The sequence below is a fragment of the Ranitomeya variabilis genome, chromosome 3 (assembly GCF_051348905.1).
Source record: "Ranitomeya variabilis isolate aRanVar5 chromosome 3, aRanVar5.hap1, whole genome shotgun sequence".
Lineage (NCBI taxonomy): Eukaryota > Metazoa > Chordata > Amphibia > Anura > Dendrobatidae > Ranitomeya > Ranitomeya variabilis.
Window position 1 is genome coordinate 182,060,517 of NC_135234.1, and position 21,486 is coordinate 182,082,002.

General features: G+C 43.5%; 1 protein-coding gene across 2 annotated transcripts in view; it reads left to right on the plus strand.

The window, feature by feature from the left end:
* MOV10 (Mov10 RNA helicase) overlaps nucleotides 1–21,028 on the plus strand; it is a 140,929-nt gene extending 119,901 nt beyond the window's left edge. For both annotated transcript variants that reach the window (XM_077294911.1, XM_077294912.1), the window contains exons 17-23: nucleotides 908–1,099; nucleotides 3,101–3,166; nucleotides 4,474–4,599; nucleotides 6,726–6,814; nucleotides 8,753–8,877; nucleotides 18,114–19,099; nucleotides 19,900–21,028. In XM_077294911.1, the coding sequence (XP_077151026.1) occupies nucleotides 908–1,099; nucleotides 3,101–3,166; nucleotides 4,474–4,599; nucleotides 6,726–6,814; nucleotides 8,753–8,877; nucleotides 18,114–18,178 (663 nt within the window). In that variant the 3' untranslated portion in view covers nucleotides 18,179–19,099; nucleotides 19,900–21,028. The remainder of the gene's footprint in view (nucleotides 1–907; nucleotides 1,100–3,100; nucleotides 3,167–4,473; nucleotides 4,600–6,725; nucleotides 6,815–8,752; nucleotides 8,878–18,113; nucleotides 19,100–19,899) is intronic.
* Nucleotides 21,029–21,486: the final 458 nt, after the last annotated feature.

Here is a 21,486-nt window from a genome sequence, read left to right on the forward strand (position 1 = left end):
GAGATCATTTAACGTGGTCCAAGGAGTGCCTTGCTTAAAGAGTTTTTCCCACAAACAAAAGATCATTTTAATCAATAGATCTTGGAATAATAATAATTTCCACAATTGGATGTTTTGTTTTTTTAAATGTTCCTGTGCTGAGATTATCTTATAAATGTGCCCCTGCTGGGTACTGTGTAATGACCATGTCTGTCTGACCGTACAGGAACATGGTCTAATCATACCACAGCTCCTGGGCAGGGGGGAAGTAAAAGAGAGTATACAGACATTACCGCATGGGATCGCAATTTTGTGATGTGAAACATGTCACTGACGGATTTTAAACAATGTTTTATGTCAATGCTTCAAAGAGAGAATAATTTGCAATCCCATGCTGTAATGTCTGTATACTTCCCTCCAGCCAGGACCTGTGGTATGAGCAGACCATGTTCCTGCACAGTCAGACACAGTCATTACATAACACATAGCAGGAACACATATATACTGTAAGATTATCTCCGCACAGGAACATTTAATTTAAACCCATCCAGTTGTGAAAATTATTATTATTCCAAGAGCTATTGATTAAAATTAACTTTTGTTCTTGAGAAAACCCCTTTAGTTGTTTCCATGCCCCTTGACTGTATGTTTGGATGTTTAAGCTCTGTCTATTCATGGCCTTCAAGCATTGCACATCGTAAGGAGGAGGTTTGTTTTCTGTCGCCACCCCGCCAACTATGCCTTAAGCCCGAGAGGTCTCCTTTTTCTTTTTTTTTTCTTTTCCCAAGTGCCACCCAGGAGATTGAGTTGGCAGTTGGCAAGTAAGGTTTACAATAGTCTTAGTCAAATAAAGAGAAAACAGAGAAAGTATTCTAATATAGCAAACATTGCTTATGGTTTGCATTTTGTGCAATATTAATTTTTACAGAACTTTCCGATCATATTCCATCATGTGATGGGAAAAGATGAACGAGAAGGGAACAGCCCATCTTTCTTCAATGTATTTGAGATACAGGTGCTGATGTCTTATCTCCACGATTTACTAGAGACACAAGGAAAAAAAGGTGTCGCCAAGCTCTCGCCCACAGAAATAGGCATCATTACTCCTTACAGAAAGCAGGTACAATTTACATCATTTTAAATGTATGTGTATATTCTAGAAGAGTGTCTGTTTTCTCACTAAGGACATTACTCACCTATTCCTTATATCGAAAGCTGGTACCTTCAGATTGCTAGAAACAATGTCCTAAAGACCTCTATTATAACAGCCCAATAAATAAGTGTTTAGCACTTTTTTATTGTATGTGGAATGTGTTTGACACATAAAGATCACATGGCAAAAACACAGGCATCAACATGTGATGAATATTCACCCGTGTGCCAGCAAGTAAGGGCGACTGCAGTACTTGACTCTACAGAGACTATTCAGGGGGAACGTCCATATCCCCACATTGTGTATAAGCTTTTAGGAGACTCTGATCCTTTCATCCGGCATGAGCAGTTACCCCTCCCAAACGGGGTATGTGGCACACCCTTAAGAGACTATATGAATTTGGATAGTGTGCTATTTCCTTTTGAAGCCAACCAATGAACTCCAGATTCATAGTGAACGTATGAAAATAATTGCACACCATAAGGTATATGGAGATGCTGATCTAAGATTTATTCAGAATATCTCATATCCACAGATTACACTGCAGTCAGTATGGAGAAAAATGTAACTTTTCCGGTAAATATCCTTCATTAGACATGTCCGCAATGGGAAATACTCTCAAAATTAGGCCGAGGTCACATTGGTGTATAGCATCCAATGCAAGATGCCAATGACACTTTGCTCAAACTCTTAAACCAAGTGTGAGCCGATCTTATGCTACTGTGAGACAATCTTCTCACATGCAAGAATTGCATCTTGCATCACAGGTGAGGAGAAGAAGTTAATCTCTCCATCCACTCCATTGCCTGTCTTGGCAAATATCGGACTGCACTTGGATGACATCCGAGTGCAGTCTGTTTGCACACACCCACCAACTTGAATGGATGTGCGCCGTGCAAGATATGCTGCCAATTGCAGCATGCTGCGATTTTTTTTTTTTATTTTTTTTAATTTATTTTTCCATGCCGAACCTGCATGAGAAAAAAATTGCAGATGTGCTCTGCCTCATTGAATAACACTGGTCAGAGTGCAGTGCAAAATTTTGTCGCATTGCACTCCTCCATATTATACGCCAGTGTGAGCGAGCCCTTAGAATGTTTCAGGATTTGAGGTGGGCTTCCCCAGAGCAAAGAGGCAAACCAGGACCAAGTATTGTGACACACCACTCACTTTACACAATGTTTGGTCCTGATTTGCCCACTGCAAATCCTGAATCGTTCTAATTTTCTGCCAAGGTTTCAGCTTTACTGCAGCCCAGGGACGCTGTGAGTGACAGCTCAGCTGACCTATGGGATCTGGAGTATGCTGGACGGTCAGAGTTGTGAGCGACAGTCCAATCATCCAATCTGATGCTGGGGGCATTCTGGACTGTCAACATTTTGACTTGAGCAGCCCTGCTGCTGAACCTGGCCTAGCTTACGGGCTTTTCCCCAGGTGCCTCCCATCCTTGATGTTTTGCTAGATGTTTAGCTGGCTAGCAGTGAGCAGTCCTGTGTCACCTGTATCTTCGCTTAGTTTGGAGTGTGCTTAGCTCTGTGCCTGAATGAGTCTTATTCTCTGATCTTGTTGCCGGATCTAGGAATTGTCGTGGCCATTTGTGTGGATTATCCCTTCTGCTCCTGACATTCTGACTTCAGGTACCTGATCCTGGACATGGCCACTGACTATTCATTTATCTTACTCACTAGTCTTGCCGTACCCTCCTGGCATTTGACCCCGGACTGCTACCTGACCACGTCTTTGTAGTGACTATGTGTCCCAATTTCCCACTGCAGACATGTCTATTGAAGGATATTTACCCAAAAAGTTACGTATTTTCTAAATTGATTGCTGTGTGATCTGCGAATCTGATATATTCTGAATAAATTGTAATTAAGCATCTCCATATACCCATTGTGGTGTGCAGTTACCTTCTTCTAAAAGAAATTCATCGTATTCCTTGTAAGTTATGTAATTCTTATCCCTCAGGTAGAAAAAATTCGGAAAGCAGTTGGTAAAGAATTCCATGCTGTTACCGGTATTAAAGATCTTAAGGTAGGATTGTATATTCACATCTATATTTCCACAAACCAAATGCAATATTTGGCCACACATGTTGGTGCGGTATAAATGTAAAATATGAATTTTGACACGTTACATTGCTAGACCATTATTTGATAGAAACTTTAACTTTTTCTCTCTACATATTTACATACAATGCAACGATTATTCACCGATCATTGAATCCTCAACACCTATAATATATTAGTTCTATTTTATTATGCCAAATAGTGTTCCTAAACTTTTAGTTGAGTTGTCCATTACTAGGACAACCCCTTCTCAATCTTAAGGTTTGCCCCTGTTTAAAATAAAAACACTTATACTCCCCTCCAATGCTGCCACCGTTTCTGCGGTGTCAGCACTCGCGTTCCCAGGGGTAACATGAGGTTGCTATGTCACACAAGCCCTGCGTCCAATCCGCACCAGCTTCACTGACCCCGCCTTTTGGACATATAAGCAAATAACAGGAAGCAAAGTTCTCACTTCCTCCTTTACCCAACTGCCTTAATTCTCAGTGCTGCTTTTTTTCTATGGCACTGAGGATTAAGTAAGTTGGGTGAAAATGCATTCAGTGTTGACCCCAGCTGCGGACGTTTCTAGATGGTTAACAGAGTGGGATTCCATTTTAACCCGATCTGAACACCGCAGTCGCAATTACAATAGTTGCAACGCATGGGGTAAAATGATGTCTTAGGCCTGCTATCAGCAGGGTCTAACGGGGCATGTCTGTGTAAAACTGACAGGTCTCATTCATGGTAGTATAGAAGTATAGCAGTATTGCAGTGTATGAGATCAGCAATCAAAATGAAAAACGCTAGTAGAACCAAATTTAAAAATAAATATCAATAATTGGTACTGAACTATAAACTGTCACAATACTTATCCTCTACATTAATCATCATAAAGAATATGGTGATACAAAAAAACTGTTTTGTAAAGTTTTTAGTGTGCAAAAATTTAAAAAGCAAACAACAAAAGACTTTTATGTAATTTGAGATGGCTGTATTCATGCTGACTTGAGGTACAAAGCTGTCCAATCACTTTTACTGCACGGTGAATGGTGTTAAAAAAATAAATTTCTAGGGTTTGTTCGTCACTTACCCCGATGAAGCATGGCGTAAAAAAATGCCTCCTCAAAATCTGTATAAGGCCTCATTCAGATGTCCATTTTCACAAATAGATCTCGTACCTAGTACAATCTATGGGGTTACAGTATTCTGGAAAAACTTTTTTGTTAGTTAGGAATAAAAATGGCAGAATTGATATAATGCTGATGATTTACACTGTGTTCCTTTTAACAGATTGGCTCTGTGGAAGAGTTTCAGGGCCAGGAACGGAAGGTGATCCTTATATCTACAGTGCGGAGTTGCATGGATTATGTAACTTTTGATGAAGAATTTAGTCTTGGATTTCTGAAAAATCCTAAGGTAAGTTGGAAGAGATGTGAAGCATAAATATGCATGGCAAAGCTAAATATTCTGGTGCAGTCTATGCTGTTGCTGTAAACCTGTGTACCTCCTGGTGCGTATGGATTAGATTAGAGCAGAAATCGTATGCCAAACTCTGGCTTATGGGACAAATCCGGCCCACCGGGTGATGCCAGTCAGGTCCCACAAGTACATTTGGCTCATGTTTCCCCCGCCTGGCATCACACTCTCAACTATATCGGCATCCTAGATGCCGATACAGTTCAAAGCAATGATGGAGGAGGGAGCATCACCTGAGACACGCACGCACGCACACACACACACACACAGGCACAATGGGCACCATGATGTTATTATCATGCGACCTCTGTACTGAGCTGTGCAGAGGACCTGAAGAGACCAGAGCAGTGGGGAAACGGGCAAAGGTATTTTATAGTATTTTTGTTGCATTCGGCGGGCACGTTAAAATGCCACACGGGGACACATCCGCATAGAATTGTTAAAGCTAGGTAGGCAGGACGGATGCGGATGTATGCGGATCTGAAGGTAAGAAGTACGCAGCCCAATGCTGCGTACACAAACGCTAGTGTGAAACCGGCCTTACATAGGGAAGGGGAGCTCAGAAGGTCTCCCCGAGTCTGAATCTTTGCTACACCTGCAATTTACGTCCACTACCGAAGTCAGTATGAACTAGGCAGAGAAGCATGGTGTTGAAGATAAATGGAGCAAAATGGGGTAATGAAGAAAATTCCTAAGAGGTTTTCGGTCTTCAGGAAAGTTCTGTCCCTAAGTGCAGGCTGTTGTAAATAAACACACACCCAAAATAGCTTAAAGCAGATTACTCAGTGTAAGATGTGTAGCAATCTGCTCTCATTGATCTCCCTGACAAACTGTAGAAGTGGATAGTGTCTGGAGCAGACAGGAGTGTGATTGACATTTCAGCTTTCCTCATAGCAGCCAGTGTGAGGAGGAGCAGCAGTACATCAGAGCTGAGTTTTCTCATTGCAAACCTTTGTCGCCTCAGCTGTAGGTCTCTTAAGGTACCGTCACATTAAGCGACGCTGCAGCGATATCGACAACAATGCCGATCGCTGCAGCGTCGCTGTTTGGTCGCTGGAGAGCTGTCACACAGACAGCTCTCCAGCGACCAACGATGCCGAAGTCCCCGGGTAACCAGGGTAAACATCGGGTTGCTAAGCGCAGGGCCGCGCTTAGTAACCCGATGTTTACCCTGGTTACCAGTGTAAATGTAAAAAAACAAACACTACATACTTACATTCGCGTCCCCCGGCGTCCGCTTCCCTGCACTGTGTAAGCGCCGGCCCTAACAGCAGAGCGGTGACGTCACCGCTGTGCTTTACTTTACGGCCGGCACTGACACATTCAGTGCAGGAAGCTCTGAGCAGCAGCGCGGACGCCGGGGGACGTGACAGACATCAGAAGGTGAGTATGTACTGTTTTTTTTTGTTTTTTTTTAACTTTTACAATGATAACCAGGGTAAATATCGGGTTACTAAGCGCGGCCCTGCGCTTAGTAACCCGATATTTACCCTGGTTACCATTGTAAAACATTGCTGGCATCGTTGCTTTTGCTGTCAAACACGACGATACACGCCGATCTGACGACCAAATAAGTTCTGGACTTTCAGCAACGACCAGCGATATCACAGCGGGATCCAGAACGCTGCTGCGTGTCAAACACAACGATATCGCTAGCCAGGACGCTGCAACGTCACGGATTGCTATCGTTATCGCTGCAAAGTCGCTTAGTGTGTTGGTACCTTTAGAGGAAAAGTATAATATAAACATATTTATCACTTCTGCATTTATCACCCACTCCTGGTTACTACATAAGGCACTACATAATCGCACACCACTGTGTCTCACACTGAGAAACCTGCTCTAAGCTGTTATTGGGGGCATGTTGTTCTTCCTCCTGCATGTTTCTGCCTGCTTAAAGATTTGTAAATATCATGCATATTCATCATAATCATCCATTCATTGTTCACCATTCATCATCCATCCATTATTATTCATATTCCTCATCCTCATTGAAAATAAGGGAAATGTCCTTTTTGACCTCCCGTTAAATCTTCTAACTGTAAATGTTCTTTTTGTCTCATCAGAGATTTAATGTCTCCATAACAAGAGCAAAGGCCCTCTTGATCATGGTTGGTAATGCCATCATCCTACAAAAAGATCCAATTTGGTCTCGGTAAGTAACAGATGGTTATGCATGTATACAAAGACCAATTTATCAAGCATGTCAGCATTTAGAATTCAGAGTGACTTTGTCCCAGCTGATTAGTGAAAGCCCATGCAGTAGAGAGAGAATTGCTTAGTAATGTTAAGGGAAACTTTGGTAAGATTAGGGAAATCAAATTCATACTGCTTAGCTGCATTTTCCCAGATAGATGCACAGACATGAGTCCCGGCATGTTGTGTGCTCTGTCCAACCATAAAAGCTACTGTGCTCGCCTCCATTACTTTGGGGCATTGTTGTCTCTTCATCAACACAAGTTGTGTTTTATTGCAAATATATACACGCACAAACCTTCACACGCGCGTGTGTGTGTGTATATAATATATATGTGTGTGTCTGTGTGTGTGTGTGTGTTGTGTTATTACAGACACAATGGAATCAATGGGTCGCACCAATTTTTTTCAACTCTTTATTCATAGAACAGTTTTAACCAGCTAAATAAAGCAGATCTAATAAAGTGTTGGGATATGGTGGACTAGAAGGTTCTTGCCTTGTTCCTATTTTAATAGGACATCAGGAGTGGCAGAGTTGGCAAAACCAAAAGTGGGCATTTAGGAGTTGACCTTGACCATTACTGGCGGCCCTTGGATAGGGGCTTTTAATGTGGTCATCCCACTAAAAGTATTCTTCAAAACTTAAAAGTGTAAAGTGTGTATTTACAATAAATATCCTGTAAAAAATGTAGTGTATTTGCAAAACCGTGCATCATTTTCATGCGTAATGCGTCATGCTGTTTTCCTGAGATTATTGGGTAGGTCCACCTTCAGTTGTGAGCTGACCTGTTCCATAGCTTTCATTCTTATGCTGCATAGTTATTGACTCACCAATATTGTTTGGTAACTGCAGCTTGTGAAGTAAGAGGGAGCGACGGATCGACACTGAGTGATTGATGGACGTAAGGTAGAGGATAGAGTGGCACGAGTTTGGTACCTAGATAACCATTAGTGAGAGTGGAGAGCTTGTGTGTGAGCAATTTTCTCCACAATTCTGAGGAGGGAGATAAGAGATGAGATGTTCGCAGAAGCTAAATGCAATGTAACCGTAGGAGGTGCATATACGGTACTTCCTGGCTAAAGGGAGAAGTTGATATCTGTCCACAGACAGAGAAGAAAGCAAACTTGAAGAGGATTGAGTAAATACAAAAAATAAATAAAGGCTGAAAAGGGTGAAACATTACGTTCCAGAATGTTTTTTTCCTCCCATTTCTGGGAAAACCTTAATATATATCCTGTTGTAAGGACCTTACTGACAACGGTATCATGCAACTGGTCTGTAGAAAGTTTCTAGTATATAGACATAGAGGCTGGACAGAATCCTGCGCTGAGCAGGGGGTTGGACATCTCTGAAGGTCCGTTCCAACTCGAATATTCTATGATTCTACGATGAATCAAATCGGGTGAGTCCTTGCTGTTTTGAGGGTAAAGGTGGTGCTCTCCAGCACTATCATGTTGTTCATATGACTCTTGTGTTAAATTTTTAGGCCAGAAGGCTGGGACTACATAGTTAGTTTGGCAGCGCGATGTTTACTGTGGCCAAAGATTGCTCAATTATTCTACTAATCAGCAATATAGTAGAAGCTAATGTGGCCATGTTGTGATGCACAAATCACAAAAAAATCAAATTACCGTATTTGTTTTTTGCGACTTGCATGTTGCAGTTATGGCTACCTGCCGGTTTCAGCGCGGCCACACTCACTTTGATTACATTGTGTAGGAGTGCCATTGTGCCACTCAAGTTACACAATGTGTGTCTTTGCCAAAGTTGCCAAGTAGACAGTCATAAACCTAAAAATATATCTCTTGGAAAGAACAGGCACAAATATGTTGATGGTTAACAATGACGGAACCCACTTTTATGAACTCCTTGTTGACATTCTCTAATCTTAATCAGGTTTCTAAAGTTTTGCACTGATAAAGGAGGTGTTCGTGGCTTCCAAGCAGATGACCTCGAAGATCTGAATGAATCTGAACTGACAGAACTCTTTGGAAATATGAGTGTGAATGACCCACCAGCTTGTAAGTAAAGAGAATCTAGAGCATACATGCCATTTGATGTACTGTACACTATTTTTGTTAGGGGAACAATAGCTACCAGTGAGCCAAAGCTCTGTCAGCATCTAAAGTGATGGACTTCTGTTAAATATTAATTAATTGACTTATTCTTGGTCTTGATGCAGTATAGAGCATATTGTTTCATGCTGACGTTACAAAAGCTATTTATGTATATAGGAGCTCAGAGCATAAGTCCACTCCATATACAGGGCAACACGTGATCTGTAGTGAAGAGATATAAGTGTCTCTTAGGAGGGTGTGGGGGTCTTTTGTCACGTGGGACTGTCACCTCCCATCTTCACCTCATTCTCTCCATGGATGTCTGACGAGGAAGCAACAGCTGATAGCTGCAGCCATGATGACCTTCAAACTTCAGACACACAGACCGATGGTTTCCATTCAGGACTTGGGAAAGAGGGGTAACTAATGATGATCTCTACACATGGACAATCTGTTCGTAACTATTTTCATCTGTTTTACGTTTTTGCTGCAACCTGATTTTTCTGTGGACAATTCAATAAACCACTATACTTTTTAAGTGAATATGACGACATTTTTCTTTTAAGAATAACGCACCTGGTTAAGTCCTGATTTAAATGAATGTGCAGAATAAGCATATTTAACAACTTCAAACTTTATTTCTCTAGCTGTAGTAAAATATTTTGGGTTAACAGAACACTTGACTGCGGTATTGTAGAAACTTCCTTCCAACTAACTCCCTTCGATAACAACTCCACCCTTTAACAGCCCTGCTCCCGCTCCCACGAAACACCCCTTCATCCCAATGAACACTCGTACACCTTTTTCTTTGTTAATAAAAGCATGATTTGGCCAATTTATCCAGATATTACAATAAATAACTTTTTGTAAGGAGGTTCTTGGAGCTCCAAAACCTGGAGGAAACCAGTAAATAATGATTAACAGACAAGCATTACCCCAAGCCGCAACCACAGGCTCGGGGGCACCTTTGTTGTCGGAAAATCTTTTCCATAACACCGACTCTCGGGGCGCCCCCACCCTGTAGAGCCCCAAAATCCGCCAGGCAATTAACCAAAATCCAAACATGAAGGGGAGGTTACAATCCACCTGATGTACAATCCCCCCCTAACAATTTTGCCAGCAACTCCAAGAACCCCTTCCCCCATCGCTCACCGAAATGACTCAATGACTACATCATCCAACACTTTTGATATTTTTAAATTACTTGAATCCCTAAATTAAAGGGCGAGACCTTTGCTCTTGGTACCTCGTGCCGATTGCTAGTCCCTACCCTTTCTCAGACAGATAAACACTGCTCCACTGTAAACATCCCCCCTTTACTGTCCAACCCCTCTCAACTGCTGACCCTCCTGAGCCACGGGCTTCTAACCATATTCATTTTAACCCTTGCTTGCCCTACAAACCAAGTCATGGGGCACTCTGCCCATGTTTTTTCTGAGGGCGACGTTTTAACTTTCCCTTTTATCTTTCTTAAGCCCTTCCCGACCTGTGACGCCACGTAGGCATCATGAAAGTCAGTGACAATCTGACCTGTGACACCTATGTGGCGTTCCTGAAGGTCGGGTGAACGGGTTAACTCAAATGTCACCCACTGTAGGTACAGGGGGACTTGATTGGCTTTGCCCCCCTGTGGCTACGATCGCTTTGATTGGTTGTTTCACTTTCAACAACCAATCAGAGCAATTGTCATATTTCACCAATGAAACTCGGTGAAATATTACATACCAGCCATGGCCGATGCTGCAATATCATCGGCCACGGCTGGAGACCGGGATCTGCCCCCGCTGCCGACTGACAGTGGCGATCTGCCGCTGCCGTCAGTCTTTCCTCCTCTCGGTCCTGTCCTCCGCTCCCCCCGCTGTCCGATTTCTCCTCTCCCCCCCCGCTATATCCCGATTCCCGGTGTACCTCCCAGTGTCCGTCCATCTTCTCCTATGGGTGCCCCCATCTTCCAAAATGGCGGGCGCATGCGCAGTGCGCCCGCCGAATCGGCTGGCAGATTCATTCATTCATTCATTCATTCATTCATTCATTCCAGGTACATTTTGATCACTGTGATAGACCCTATCACAGCGATCAAAATAAAAAAAATAGTAAATAAACCCCCCCTTTATCACCCCCGTAGGTAGGGAAAATAATGAAATAAAGAAGATTGTATTTATTTAAATTTTCCCTTCCCCCCCCCCCCCCCCCATGACCGCACACCTGAGAGAGGGATCTGCCCAGCCAGGACAGGAAACCTACTGAAAATAAAAGGGCGGTATCTCTCCCTCTCTCCAGTGGGGTTTTTGTACTGACTGGAACCCTAGTGCTGAAATCACGGTGGTCTTTTGAAGATGGATGATCCACTCACCCACTCCTGTCCCGGCACTGGAAGAGCAGGTAGAGCGCCTGTATGTCGGCCTTCAGGTTGTGGAAGCCCCATTCACAGGTCCGGTGGGCTTAGGGCACATGCAGGCATTGGTTCAGTGCAGTACGGGGTCCTGGGGCTCTTCTGCGGCTGCTGCACCGCTCTCCCTCCTTTGCCGGCCGCCTTCAGCTCTGTGGCCTGATTTCCGGGTGCGCGGCCAGCTGGTTATGGGCGTGCCTGCGTGACGTCAGTGCTGCGCGCCGGATCCAAGATGGCGGTGCCCATGGCATGGATGCTGGCCGGGAGACAAGGCTTTTTGGCGGGTCCCAGCAGGGGGGGGAGGAGCACGCAATGAGCACCGGAGGAGACGGTGAGCGTAGTGGATCCCTCCTTAAATGGAGGGATAATCATGAAGGTATTGCTCATGTGTAAAGAGCTCTCCACCATGGAGGATCATATGGAGCAGCAGGAGCCTTTACCAGGTGCTATGCCTGGTCACCAGCACACAAAGAGGAGTAGCCACTCAAATGGAAGAAGCGGCAGTCGCACTGACCGGAGGTCGCAGGACTTCTCAGCATCTAGGAGAGACAGTTTCTGTACTCTTGATCTGCCTCAAAATCCGGTACCCTTGATTGTCAGCGGGTGGTGAGTGATCTTCGTGAATGTCACCTTGGTGGTAATGGGCTACATTTTCTGTTTACTTGCCAGGCGCCGAGGAAGGCTAGTACCAAGTTAAAGAACAAAGAATGTGCCCTCTGTAAAATCCCGCTAGCAGTCCAGTGGCAGAAAAATCTCTGCGTGGACTGTATCCAAAAGACTATTTAGAAGGAAATCCCTAACTTTGCCTCTAGCCTTAGGAACATGATTAGAGCAGAATTTAAAGGCTCTTTAAAATCAGTCCTTTAAAAAGGACTAACAAAAGCCTTGAGCCTATTACAGATTCTGATGCCTCCCAATCCGGGGAAGAATATCATGAGGAACCTCTGTCTCCCTTCCCCTCCTCTTCCATGTCCTCTGGCTCCTCTTCAGATAGTGATGTTGGAGGCCGACCATGCTTTCTAACTGAGAACACGGATAGACTGGTAAAAGCAGTCAGGTCTGTAATGGGCCTAAAAGACGAGAAAGCGACTAGGTCCTTAGAGGATGTTATGTTTGGAGGAGAAAAGGAAGCGTACATTCCCAGTCACCGATAGGGAGAAGGCCCTTTATGAAGGAGGAGTGGAAGAAGCCTGAGAAATCTAGTAGCCTCCCTTCATCGTCTAAAAGACTGTATCCCTTCGAGGAAAAAGATGAAGAGGTTTGGGATAAAGTCCCTAAAATTGATGGTGCGGTAGCCAGGTCATCTAAAAAGTCATCACTACCCTTAGAGGACTCGTGCTTGTTAAGGGACCCATTAGACAAAAAGTTGGGTGGGTTCTTAAGACACACCTGGGAGGAGGCCGCAGGGGGTCTGAAACCTGCAATAGCCGGAACATGTATTGCCCGCTCCCTTATAGTCTAGTTTTCAATTGGTCCTCTATCTGTTGCAGCCAAAGTACCAAGAGAAGAGGTCCTAGCCTATATGACACTGGTAAAAGGAGCTGCAGGCTTCCTAGCGGATTAGGCTACTTTCACACTAGCGTTAACTGCAATACGTCGCAAATGCGTCGTTTTGCCGAAAATACGCATCCAGCAAAAGTTCTTGCTGGATACGTTTTTTCGTCATAGACTAACATTAGCGATGCATTAGCGACGCATTTGCGACGCATTGCCAAACGTCGCGTCCGTTTTGCGACGCTTGGGCGTGTGTTAGCGGACCGTCGGGAGAAAAAAACCTTACATGTAACGTTTTTTGCTCCCGACGGTCCGCTTTTTCCGACCGCGCATGCGCGGCCGGAATTCCGCCCCCACCTCCCCGCACCTCACAATGGGGCAGCGGATGCATTGGAAAAATACATCCGCTGCCCCCGTTGTGCGGCGGAGACCACGCTAGCGTCGGAGGACGTTTTTACAGAAAGCAGGGGATAGGAAAAAAGGGTTTTCCTCGCTTTCCAGTGGAGATTAGAAGACCTTCTTTTCGGAGGGGAAAATTTCATAGAGGCTGCCCCCCAGGAGATAGAAGACACTGGGATTTCAGAGACAAAAAGGGATCTGGGTACATATTTAAGGGACCCTCTACATCATCAAAAAAGCCCTCCCAATGACGCCAGGCCAGAGGTAGGGGGAAGACTCTTTCTTTTTCCCTGCCTGGATAAGTATCTCCCCCAGTCATTGGGTATTGAGTGTCATCAGAGACTGCCTAAAAATAGACTTTATTCGTCCACCTCGACAGACTTTTGTTTTGACACCCCACAGAAAATACCCAAAAGAACAACTAGCCTTGGAAGCGGAGGTATTGGAGCTAGTGCTAAAACAGGTTCTTGTAGAAGTCCCGAGGGAAGAGGAAGCAAGAGGGTTTTATTCCACTCTTTTTGATACAGAAACCACAAAAGCAGACTACCTAAGTCGCAAAAGGTTAAAACAGGGAGAATGGTCATTGAATCCCCGGGTATTTCAACAGATAGTGCAGGCCTGGGGCAAACCGGTAATAGACTTAAGGTACCTTCACAATAAGCGACTCCGGTATGATTCCGGTAGTAGTAAGAAAGATCAGAATGGAGCAAGCGAGGGTAATTCTTATTGTTCCTTTTTGGCTGAAAAGACCATGGTTCTCCCTCCTAAGACGGATGTCAGTAACCGATACATGGATTCTTAGAGCTTCCGGACCTGCTTACCCAAGGACTAGTATGCCACTCGCTAGATGGAAGCCCTTCACTTGAATCTTGGAATTTGAGAGGGCATTATTGAGTCAGCAGGGATTCTCACCAGTGCTAGTCTACACCCTGTTTGAAAAGTAGAAAACCAATCACATTGAAGAGGATTCTGGAATTTTTGGGGCAACCTTTGGGGGACGAGGCTCCTGTGGGTGCTGTGTTAGAGTTTCTACAAGCAGGTTTACAACTAGGGTTTGCAGCCAATACACTCATAGTACAAGTGTCGATTTTAGGAGCCTTTATATAATTGTAATTTAGCCTCCACTAGGTGGGTGTCCCGCTTTATTAAATCATGTAGTAGATCTAGACCAGTGCTAATTCAGAAAGTTCCGCCCTGGGATTTGAATCTGGTTTTAGAAGCTCTAACTGGGAGTCCATTTGAACCTTTACAAGAATTGTCAGCAAAGCTTCTCACTCTTAAAACAGTGTTACTGGTAGCTTTAACATCAGCCCGTAGGGTGAGTGACTTGCAAGCCCTGTCTATATGCCCTCCATACACTCAGATATTTGAGGACAGGGTAGTTCTAAGACCAGATCTGGCCTATTTACCTAAAGTAGTTCTTAAGTTCCATAGGAGTCAGGAGATTGTATTACCCACATTTTGTGATTAATACTAGGAATCCAGGGGAGGAAAAGTTTCATACATTAGATGTAAGAAGGTCCATGTTACAGTACATATCCATGACCAGTCAGTGGAGGAAGGATCAGTCCCTATTTGTAGCTTTCCAGGGTAGCAGGAAGGGATATGGGGTATCCAAAAGTACCATTGCCAGATGGATTATGGAGGCCATTAGCTTGTCCTATGCTGCATGTGGCGCTCCGATCCCTGAAGGCATCAAGGCTCACTCCACCAGAGCTGTGGCTACTTCCTGGGCAGAAAAAGTGTAGGTATCGATTGATCAGATATGTAAGGCCGCTACCTGGTCCTCACCGTCAACCTTCTTTAAACACTACCAACTGAATCTGTCCTCCTCGACTGATCTTACCTTTGGCAGAAGGGTGCTGCAAGCGGTGTTCCCTCCCTAAGGCTACGTTCACATTTGCGGTCATCGCCGCAGCGTCGGGCGCCGCAGCGTCACCGCATGCATCATGCGCCCCTATATTTAACATGGGGGCGCTTGGACATGCGTCGCACTTGCGTTTTGCGCCGCATGCGTCACTGCGGCGCACGCGTCTGGGCGCAGAGGACGCAGCAAGTTGCATTTTTGCTGCGTCCAAAATCAATGAAAAAAAAGGACACATGCGGCGCAAAAAGTAGCGTTGTGCATGCGTTCACATTTGCGTTGTGCGTTGCGTCGCCGACGCTGCGGCGCACAACGCAAATGTGAACGTAGCCTAAGGTGTTTTTCTCCAAAAATCTCTCAGGTGTGCTTTCATGGGGGAAGGGAAAACACCAAGGTTACTTACCGGTAGCTTTTTTTTTTCTGGAGCCCATGACAGCACCTATATATCCCCCCTTTTTTTTCACCCATTGGTGTGACTTTAGCTGGGTGTTTTTTTGTTTTATTAATATGATGTGGTGATAGTTTGCCATGTGAACTAACCAGGGGGACGTCTCATGCTCTGAAAACCAACTGAAGCGAGGGAGAGGTGCCGCCCTTTTATTTTCAGTAGGTTTCCTGTCCTGGCTGGGCGGATCCCTCTCTCAGGTGTGCTGTCATGGGCTCCGGAAAAACCGGCTACCGGTAAGTAACCTTGGTGTTTTTCCACTAGGGTTAGGGTTGGAATTGGGGTTAGGGTTGGAATTGGGGTTAAAATTGGGGTTAGGGTTGGAATTAGGGTTAAAATTGGGGTTAGGGTTGGAATTAGGGTTGGAATTACGGTTAGGGGTGTGTTGGGGTTAGGGTTAGGCTTGTAGTTAGGGTTGGGATTAGGGTTAGGGGTGTGTTGGGGTTGTGGTTAGGTGTGCATTGGGGTTAAGCTTGTGATTACGGTTAGGGTTGGGATTAGGGTTAAGTGTGTGTTGAGGTTAGTGTTGGAGTTAGAATTGAGGAGTTTCCACTGTTTAGGTACATCAGGGGCTCTCCAAACGTGACATGGCGCCACCATTAATTCCAGCCAATCCTCCGTTCAAAAAGTCAAACCCTGCTCCCTCCCATCCGAGCCCCGACGTGCGCCCAAACAGTGGTTTACCCCAACATATGGGGCATCAGCGTACTCAGGAAAAATTGCAAAACAACTTTGGGGGTCTAATTTCTCCTGTTGCACTTGGGAAAATAAAAAATTGGGGGCTAAAAAATTATTTTTGAGGGAAAAAAATGATTTTTTATTTTCACAGCTCTGCGTTATAAAATTCTGTGAAGCACTTGGGGGTTCAAAGTACTCACCACACATCTAGATAAGTTCCTTTAGGGGTCTAGTTTCTAAAATGGGGTCACTTGTGGGGGGCTTCTAATGTTTAGGCACATTAGGGGCTCTGCAAACGTAACATGACACCCGCAGACCATTCCATCAAAGTCTGCATTTAAAAAACGTCACTACTTCCCTTCCGAGCCCCGGCATGTGCCCAAACAGTGGTTCCCCTCCACATATGGGGTATCGGCGTACTCGGGACAAACTGGACAACAACTTTTGGGGTCTAATTTCTCCTGTTACCCTTGTGAAAATATAAAATTGTGGGCTAAAAAATCATTTTTTGAGGGGAAAAAATATTTTTTTATTTTCACAGCTCTGCGTTATAAACTTCTGTGAAGCACTTGGGGGTTCAAAGTGCTCACCACACATCTAGAGAAGTTCCCTGGCAGGTCTAGTTTCCAAAATGGGTTCACTTTTGGACGAGCTCCAATGTTTAGGCACACAGGGGCTCTCCATACGCGACATGTTGTCCACTAATGATTGGAGCTAATTTTCCATTCAAAAAGTCAAATGGCGCTCCTTCCCTTCCGAGCTTTGCCGTGCGCCCAAACAGTGGTTTATGACCACATATGAGGTATGTGAAAATGAAAGAATTAAAGCTAAAAGAAAATTTGGGTGAAAAAAAGTACTTTTTCATTGTTATGGATCAATTTGTGAAGCATCTGGGGGTTCAAAGTGCTCATTATGCATCTAGATAAGTTCCTTGGGCGGTCTTGTTTCCAAAATGGGGTCACTTGTGGGGGAGCTCTAAAGTTTAGGCACACAGGGGCTTTCCAAACGTGACATGGTGTCCACTAACTCGATTGGAGCTAATTTTCCATTCAAAAAGTCAAATGGAGCTCCTTCTCTTCCAAGCCTTACTGTGTGCCCAAACAGTGGTTTCCCCCACATATGGGGTTTCAGCGTACTCAGGACAAATTGGACAAAAACTTTTGGGGTCCACTCTCTCCTTTTACCCTTGGAAAAATAAAAAAAAATTGTTGCTAAAAGATCATTTTTGTGATTTAAAAAGTTAAAATGTTCATTTTTTCCTTCCATGTTGCTTCTGCTGCTGTGAACACCTGAAGGGTTAATAAACTTTTTGAATGTGGTTTTGATCAGCTTGAGGGGTGCAGTTTTTAGATATTTATGTAGGTATTTTCTGTCATATTGACCCCCCCAAAGTCACTTCAAATGTAATTTGATCCTTAAAAAAAATGATTTTGTAAAAATGAGAAATCGCTGGTCAACTTTTAACCCTTATACCTTCCTAAAAAAAAAAAAATGTTGTTTCCAAAATTGTGCTGATGTAAAGTAGACATGTGGTTAATGTTATTTATTAACTATTTTGTGTCACATAACTCTCTGGTTTAGCAGAATAAAAATTAAAAATGTGAAAATTGGAAATTTGGCGAAAATTTTGAAAATTTAGCAATTTTTTTCACAAATATACGCAAAAATTATCAACCTAAATTTACCTCGAACACGAAGCCCAATATGTCACGAAAAAACATTCTCAGAATCGCTAGGATCCGTTGAAACTTTCCTAAATTATTACCTCCTAAATGGACACTGGTCAGAATTGCAAAAAATGGCCAGGTCATTAAGGTCAAAATAGGCGGGGTCATGAAGGGGTTAAGATCTGCTCTAATAAACCTCAGCCTGTTATCAATCTGCACACCATGATATAGACATAAAGTATTATATGTTCTGTTATTTCATAGGTGAGCGGAGTGGCGAGAGTGCAGTGCAGCAGCAGGGGGAGCCAGCATGGAGACATGAGCATTAACTTGTGCTCGCTGATGAAGATACCAGATTTATACTTCTGCATTAACGTCTATATGCTTTTCCCTCATTCAAGTGCATTTCCATGTATTATGTCTTCTTGACAGGTTGTTAAATATTCTTTTCTGGTGTCGCTGTGTAATATCTTTGTTCTCCATGTTTTAATTCTCATAGTTAATATCAACCAGCTTTTAGGAGTCCTGTTATGTAATTTTTTTTGCTTACTTTCTTCCTTTCCCTATATAGCAGTAGATTTGCTGTTCTCTATGGTATGAAATCTGGACTGTAACCTATAGGGTCCTAATTGGCGCCATACTGGCCATCGCCACTTTTTCCCCAGAGTAAGATATAACGAAAGCTCTGTTTGCACTTTTTTGGATTTCATCATGGTTTCCAAGATCCATTCAGTAATTAATTGCAAGAACACTTTAGTTTCCAGTGCTATTCATGAACTTTGATGAACCTCATTAATGCCATTGGGGTCTCTACACCTGACAGTAGCCATAGCAAAACATCATTCCTTTCCTTATTGAATGGCAGCTATGATTTTAGCATGTGAGAAAATTATTTGACCAACAAATCGAGCAACAGAATGGTAAAAAATATCTTTAATTGGTGATTCGGAAGTGATTGTCAACATAATTGGGCGACGTTAATATTGCATTTTTCATTCACGTCTTGTTCCTTCAGAGCTTGTCTGAAGTCATAGAAAACCTAAGTTGGACATTTGTGCTGACTGGGCCATTGATAGTAATGTAGTCGGAGTGACTGTGTGCTCTGTCGGACGTAATTTCTGTCCGTATCTACCTACTTGAGACTGGCTCCCAGATGTAGTCGGCCATGTCTAAATCCCATTTCCATTCATACGTAAACCCCAACGAAGCCACTGACAGAGTAAAACTCGATGTGAACCCGGCCTTACTATGCACCTTAAAGGGAACCTATCACCCCGTTTTTTTCGGTATGAGATAAAAATACTGTTAAATAGGGCCTGAGCTGTGCATTACAATAGTGTAGTTTGTGGACCCCGATTCCCCACCTATGCTGCCGAAATACGTTACCAAAGTAGTCATTTTCGCCTGTCAATCAGGCTGGTCAGGTCGGATGGGCGTGGCTTCTTCCCCCAGATATTGCGTAGTTTTCCGTTGGTGGCGTAGTGGTGTGCGCATGTCCAACATCCCCAATCCTGCACGGGGGGGTGAAAATAGCAGCGATGTCCGTTATTCCATTGGTGGTCGGTGGGCGCGGCCATCTTCCTTTGGCCGCGCGTGCGCAGAAGCGGCGCTCTGCTGGCCGCGGCTTCAGGAAAATGGCCGCGGGATGCCGCGCGTGCGCAGATGGAGATCGCGGCGGCCATTTTCCTGAAGCCGCGGCCAGCAGAGCGCCGCTTCTGCGCACGCGCGGCCAAAGGAAGATGGCCGCGCCCACCGACCACCAATGGAATAACGGACATCGCTGCTATTTTCACCCCCCCGTGCAGGATTGGGGACGTTGGACATGCGCACACCACTACGCCACCAACGGAAAACTACGCAATATCTGGGGGAAGAAGCCACGCCCATCCGACCTGACCAGCCTGATTGACAGGCGAAAATGACTACTTTGGTAACGTATTTCGGCAGCATAGGTGGGGAATCGGGGTCCACAAACTACACTATTGTAATGCACAGCTCAGGCCATATTTAACAGTATTTTTATCTCATACCGAAAAAAACGGGGTGATAGGTTCCCTTTAAAACAGAGAACACAACATGGCTGTTCCTAGAATCTTCACCTGCTCTTCATAGTTTTCGGTTTTAAAGTCAAATTATGTCTATACAAATTTTAAATTTAAAATTAAATTTATTAATAACTATTGCGAAACCAAATCTTGATCCTGACAAACACTCAGCAAAAATGTTGTTGTTTGGTGACTTATACAGGTATTGCCTGTGAGGGTATACCGTGATAATTTACTCTATCACTGCATTTACTATTGGTAACACTCAGCACACATTGGATATTTTTATTACAGTTTCTCAATATTCATTGATTAGACTAAAATTGTTAAATTATCACTGAATTGTATAATTCGTTTATAAAGGGGAATTTCTGGAGTATTAAGGGTTGTTGTTTTATTTTTTTCTTTTTTTTTCTTTTCCCTCTTCACAAATGTTTTGAAATCCTAACTTTTACCACCAATGACCTGATATAGAGATGCTAACCTGAGCAAATCGAGTTGTTTTTTCTTTCTGATTCCATTGTTTACACATCCTAGAATTGTCAATCACAAATGACAATTGGATAAGTAATGTGGTGGAGGGATAAAGGGTGTAAATGTGTGGTGTAAGTGTGTTTTTTTTTTTTGTTTGTTTGGGTTTTATGTACATCAGGTATTAAAAACAAAACAAAATCTTAATTATTAGGCCTCATTCAGACAAGTGATTTTTCTCATATGCAAAGAACTGCACAGTTTTCATCAGTGATTGTTCATTATGCTATAAAAACTGATGGAGGTTTCTATTATGAAACAGTCAGTGAAAAACAGACCATAAATACACAAAAAAATGGACAGCACTCTGATGCCTTCTAAGGACCCATAGATTGGATTTAAGTTTGATCTGCAATTTGGATGAAAATCAGACATGTTACTGTTTTGATATGGACCAGTTAGTCTGCAAAAAATGCACAGACCTGTATACCACACCATACACTATAATAGGTACAAGTTCTATCGACAAAAACTTCTGATAGGAGTACATGGAAAACTGGCATCTGAGTGAGCCCACTATTGTACCTGGTGTCCTGTTTATACAAATTTAGAAATGTGATTATTTTTTATATTGTAATAATAAAGGTATGTTTTAAGCTATGACTTGATGAGTTATGACTTGTGTCATTAATTTTATATAACTTACTAATATTCTAAAAGATTGTTAGCCATATAACTGACTGTTTAAGGAATAAATATCTGTGAATGACAACGCTGTTACTACATAATAAAAAAGGTGTACCAGGCAGGGAGGGGGGCCCAGACACCTTTCTTGCACAGGGGCCCCAAGCTGTCAGTGTCCGCCCCTTTATTACCATATGGTTGTAGAGATCAGTCCATTCAGATCATGTACGGAATTACAGTACAGTTAAAACCAGTGATTCCCAAGTGCTGTCCTTTAATTGAAGTCCTTCACTTTTCCTGACTCTTCCTGCAGTCATAAATCGTCTGCAGTTTGCAGTCTACACACACATATTTTACTTCACATTTCTACACCTTCATAGTAACATAGTAACATAGTTAGTAAGGCCAAAAAAAGACATTTGTCCATCCAGTTCAGC